A 5,057-nucleotide genomic window follows, 5' to 3' on the forward strand; every position below is an offset into this window, starting at 1 on the left:
ACAACCACAAGAGAGAGATTGATCTACTACCTGGTGGGCTTTGAGCTGGAGATCTGAGGAGACAGAGTAGGGAGAGAGGAGGGGAGAGAGAGAGAGAGAGAGAGAGAGAGAGAAGAGAGAGAGAGAGAGAGAGAGAGAGAGAGAGAGAGAGAGAGAGAGAGAGAGAGAGAGAGAGAAAGATGAGAGACATAGAGAGAAAGAGAGAGAAGAATCTAACATATTCAAAATGAATAACAATGACACATGGTTTGATGAGAATGCAAAAAAAAAAAAAAAAAACTTTTGAGAATCTGTCCAACCAAAAACACAGAGACCCAGAAACTGAGCCTTCACTATGGTGAATCACTAAAAAACACAGAAAATCAAAACGGAAAAAGAAGGAACAGCACGTCAGAAACGAGCTCAATGTAATTGAAGAATCCATAGAATATAGGGTAGGCCGTCATTGTAAATACGATTAACTGACTTGCTAGTTGAATAAAGGTTACATTTAAAATAAATAAAAAGATTCTAACCACTTCTGGGAAATTGGAACGCATAACAAACAGCAACACAAAGCGTAATCTTATCCAAAACAGAGATGTATGGATAAACCACTTATCACATTTTTGTTGGCTCTATAACAAAGAACAAACAGCAAAACATATACATGATCAATACACATTTTAGAATCAGCTACTAAAAGACTACCAGAACCCACTGGATTAACTAATTAAAATGAACGGACTACAGACAAATACAAACCCTCCAACCCAAAAAGGCATGTGGTGTTGATGGTATCGTCAATTAAATTATAAAATATACACACAAGAAATTCCTACGGCTATATTTAAACTCTTTAACACCATCCTTAGCTTCCCCAATATTGGACCAAAGGACTGATCACCCCAATCCACAAAAGTGGAGACAAATTTGACCCAAATAACTACGGTGGGATATGCGTCAACAGCAACCTTGGGAAAATCCTCTGCATTATATTAACAGCAGACTCGTACAAACATAAATATAGGTTGTATTTACAATGGTGTTTGTTCTTCACATAAACGGCATTAACACAGTACACTGTGTACCAGAGTCCTAGCTAGCTAGCTAGCAGTGTCTCCTCAGCCTCCATCCTGTATGTACCAGAGTCCTACCTAGTTAGCTAGCAGTGTCTCCTCAGCCTCCATCCTGTATGTACCATAGTCCTAGCTAGTTAGCTAGCTAGTGTTTTCCCAGTTACCCTCCTGTATGTACCAGAGTACTAGCTAGCAGTGTCTCCTCAGCCTCCATCCTGTATGTATCAGAGTCCTAGCTAGCTAGCAGTGTCTCCTCAGCCTCCATCCTGTATGTATCAGAGTCCTAGCTAGTTAGCTAGCTAGTGTTTTCCCAGTTACCCTCCTGTATGTACCAGAGTCCTAGCTAGCAGTGTCTCCTCAGCCTCCCTCCTGTATGTACCAGAGTACTAGCTAGCAGTGTCTACCCAGTCTCCCTCCTAGCTTAAAAATGGAGCAACAGTAGTCTGAAGATTGTTTCCTGCAAATGTAGGAATGCCCACGTATAAGAACACCCCAAAATACGGGCTGCAATCACATCCTTCTCATCTCTCTTCCTCCCCCCTTCCACTCCGCTCAGGCAGAGCGACATTTGCTACACGGTCTCTTTAAATTTGGTCAGACTGCGTTGATATCTACGCGCATGCTCTGTAGAAAGAGGAAGCGATCTTTGGCTGATGTGGACATTTCAACGGGTGAGATAATCTCACGCTAARTAACTAGCGACTTTCGAGCAACCAGGTGTCAAAGAAATAATTCAGAAACAATGGAGCGATGAACATATGTAGCGTTTGAACCAAACAATTTTCCATTTGTAAGAACTGAAAAAATAAAAAATAAAGCGATCCACAATGATGTCAGAATGCGAWCCAAACGAGACCGAGCCGGTGGTGGCGGCTGACATAGCCCCGGTAGCCGACGCTGTTACCACGGACCTCAACTTTCGGTCACAGGAGCCACTGTCGACGTTGTTCGATAGGRACACAGTCGGGTCTGGGGCAAACCCGGGGGTCGCGATTCGGATYTCSGGTTCGTGTGAAAGTGTTCTTACCGAATTGGAGACGGACGGTTCTGGGGAAGAGGCTCTGTTGTTGCCGTGTTTATCCGGAGGCACGTCGTCACCTCGGGGCGAGAGGCAGAAGAGGACGAGGCGGAACCGACGGAGTTCATCATCGGATAAGGATAACCTTACCTCGCCAGGTAAAGAGCCGGTGGTGATACGGAKGAGAATACAATAATTCGTTCATGTTAGTAGCTAGTTAGCTTGCTAGCCATGGCGTTACTTTCTCACTATTGTGTACTTTGAACTATTTTAAAGTGCAAAGGGGATTTTTTGGTGTTTGTTTTTCACTGGTTGCCCATTTCTTGTGGCTAACAGGTCACAATCTTGCTGCTGTGATGGCATAGCTGTGTGTATTTCACACAGTAGATATTGGAGATGAATAAATTGTGGGTTTGTTTTTTCGAATTATTTGTTGTACTTGTGTGATCTGAGGGAAATATGTGTCTCTATGGTCATACATTGGGCAGGAGGTTAGGAAGTGCAGCTCAGTTTCCACCTCATTTTGTGGGCAGTGAGTCTTCTCTTGAGATCAGGTCTGGCCTACAGAGCCTTTCTCAAGTGCAAGGCTATGCTCACTGAGTCTGTGACATAGTCAAGAGCTTTCCTTAAGTTTGGGTCAGTCACAGTGGTCAGGTATTCTGCCACTGTGTACTCTCTGTTTAGGGCGCAATAGCATTCTAGTTTGCTCATTTTTTTGTTTTAATTCTTTCCAATTACTTGACACATTTTGTTTTCTTATGATGTTCGTTGGGTCTATTTGTGTTGCTGTCCTGGGTCTCTCCCCCAGCTCTCCTCTCTCTCCCCCCAGCTCTCCTTCTCTCTCCCCGCAGCTTCTCCTCTCTTCTCTCTTCCGCCCTAGCTCTCCTCTCTCTCTCTCCCCAGCTTCCTCTTCTCTCTCCCAGCTCTTCCTCTCTCTCTCTCTCTCCCCAGCTCTCCCTCTCTCTCTCTCTCCCCCAGCTCTCCCTTCTCTCTCTCTCATCCCCCAGCTTCTCCTCCTCTCGTTCTCCTCCAGCTCTCTCGCTCTCTCTCCTCTCTCGCCCCCAGGCTCTCCTCTCTCTCTCTCCCCCAGCTCTCCTCTCTCATCTCTCCTCCCCCAGCTCTCCCTCTCTCTTCTCTCCCCACAGCTCTCCCTTCTCTCTCTCTCCAGCTTCCCTCTCTCTCTCTCTCCCACGTTCTCTCTCTCTCATCCCCCAGCTCTCCCTCTCTCTCGTCCTCCCTCCAGCTCCCTCCCCCTCCCTTCCGCAGCTCGCCCTCTCTCTCTCTCCCTCCCCAGCTCGCCCTCTCTCTCCTCCCCCGCCAGCTCGCCTCTCTCTCTCGCCCCCCAAGCTCGCCCTCTTCTCTCTCCGCCCCAGCTCGCCGCTCTCTGCTCTCTCCCCCCCAGCTCGCTCTCCTCTCTCTCCCCAGCTCGCCCTCTCGTCTCTCTCCCCCCAGCTCGCCTCATCTCTCTCTCCCCCCCAGCTCGCCTCTCTTTCTCGCGCTCCCCTCTCGCCCTCTTTCTGCTCCCTCGCCCGCTCGCCCTCTCTCTCTCTCCCTCCCCAGCTCGCCCTCTCTCTCTCTCCCAGCTCGCCTCTCTCTTCCCCCGTCGCCCTTCTCTCTCTCCCCCAGCTGCGCCCTCTGTCTCTCCCCCGCTTCGCCTCTCTCTCTCCCCCCAGCTCGCTCTCTCTATCTCTCTCCCCCCAGCTCGCCCTCTCTCTCTCCCCCCCCAGCTCGCCTCTCTCTCCCCCCCCGCTGCCCTCTCTCTCCCGCCCCAGTCGCCCTCTCTCTCTCTCCACCCCCAGCTCGCCTTCTCTCTCTCCCCCAGCGTCGCCTCATCTCTCTTCCGCCCCCAGTCGCCCTCATCTCTCTCCCCCCCGCTCGCCTCGTCTCCCCCCAGCTCTCGCTGTCCCCATCTCTCTCTTCCCTCTCTCTGTCTGATGGGGATATATGGAGCTGTGTTGATGATTGTCATCAGTTGTTCTCCTTTGCTTTCCTAAATGGGGAGGGGAGAGGAAGTGTCATCTACTTAGACCGTGTGTGTGTGTGGGGTGCTCTGTGTGTGGTGTGTGTGTGTGGGGTGTTGTGTGTGTGGGGTGCTCTGTGTGTGTGTGTGTGTGTGTGTGGGCTCTCTCTGTGTGTGTGTGGCCTGTGTTTAACTTCATGTTCTATGGAGCCATGTTTCTCTTGACTTTGCATCTAGCTCACAGTGCCTCTGTCTCCCAAACAGACACTATTCCTACATAGTGGACACACATTTTGACCAGAGCCCTATGGAAGTAGTGTACTGTGTAGGGAATAGGGTGTGTTTGGGGGCAGCCTACACCTCCACCAGAGTCAACCACAACCAAAGCAAACAAGTGTTGACGGCTGCAGAGTTTTCAACTGATACCACAGCTATAGATGCTGCTTTAGCCGCGTTCCATATCACAAGTAGGGGATCTTCTGTCAATTCAATTTCACTTGGCTATTTAAGGGCCTTTTTTTGGGCATAGGAACATATGTTAACATTACCGAAAGCAAGTGAAATAGATAATAAACAAAAGTGAAATAAACAATAAAAAATGTACAGTAACATTTACACTTTCTCTCTCTTCTCTGTCTATCTCCGTGGAGAGGGCATGTTAAAATATACATTTCTAATGTGGTTGTTTTAATGTAATGAGATGGCCTATTTTAAAGAAAAACAAGTGTAAATTCTCTAACCCTCCCCCCCCCCACCTCCGTTCAGGTACAGTGAGCGGAGACTTTAACCATTTCCTCGACGACCCAGAGTTTTGGTGACATCATTCAGAGGGCGGAGCAGGCCATCGAGGGGGGGTCTTCCAGAGAGAATACTCTCAGGGTTTAGCGGGAGTTACTTCGTTAAAGACTCCCAAAGGGGGTGAGGAAAGTGGGAGTAGGGGAGGGTGGACAGGTATAGGGGAGGAGGGGTGGAAGGTATGGAGGAGGAGGGGTGGAAGGTTGGAGGAGGTAGGGTGGAAGGT

The 5,057-nt window shown here is 49.0% G+C and overlaps 1 protein-coding gene across 1 annotated transcript; it reads left to right on the forward strand.

Annotated features, from left to right (window-relative positions):
• Window positions 1-1,680: 1,680 nt before the first annotated feature.
• LOC139026670 (phosphatidylinositol 4-kinase type 2-beta-like) lies at window positions 1,681-4,953 on the forward strand. Its single transcript, XM_070441995.1, has 2 exons — window positions 1,681-2,234; window positions 4,802-4,953. The coding sequence occupies exons 1-2, from the start codon at window positions 1,886-1,888 to the stop codon at window positions 4,852-4,854; spliced, it is 402 nt and encodes a 133-aa protein (XP_070298096.1). The 5' UTR covers window positions 1,681-1,885; the 3' UTR covers window positions 4,855-4,953.
• Window positions 4,954-5,057: the final 104 nt, after the last annotated feature.

This window comes from Salvelinus sp. IW2-2015, unplaced genomic scaffold (assembly GCF_002910315.2).
Source record: "Salvelinus sp. IW2-2015 unplaced genomic scaffold, ASM291031v2 Un_scaffold5449, whole genome shotgun sequence".
NCBI classification, from domain to species: domain Eukaryota; kingdom Metazoa; phylum Chordata; class Actinopteri; order Salmoniformes; family Salmonidae; genus Salvelinus; species Salvelinus sp. IW2-2015.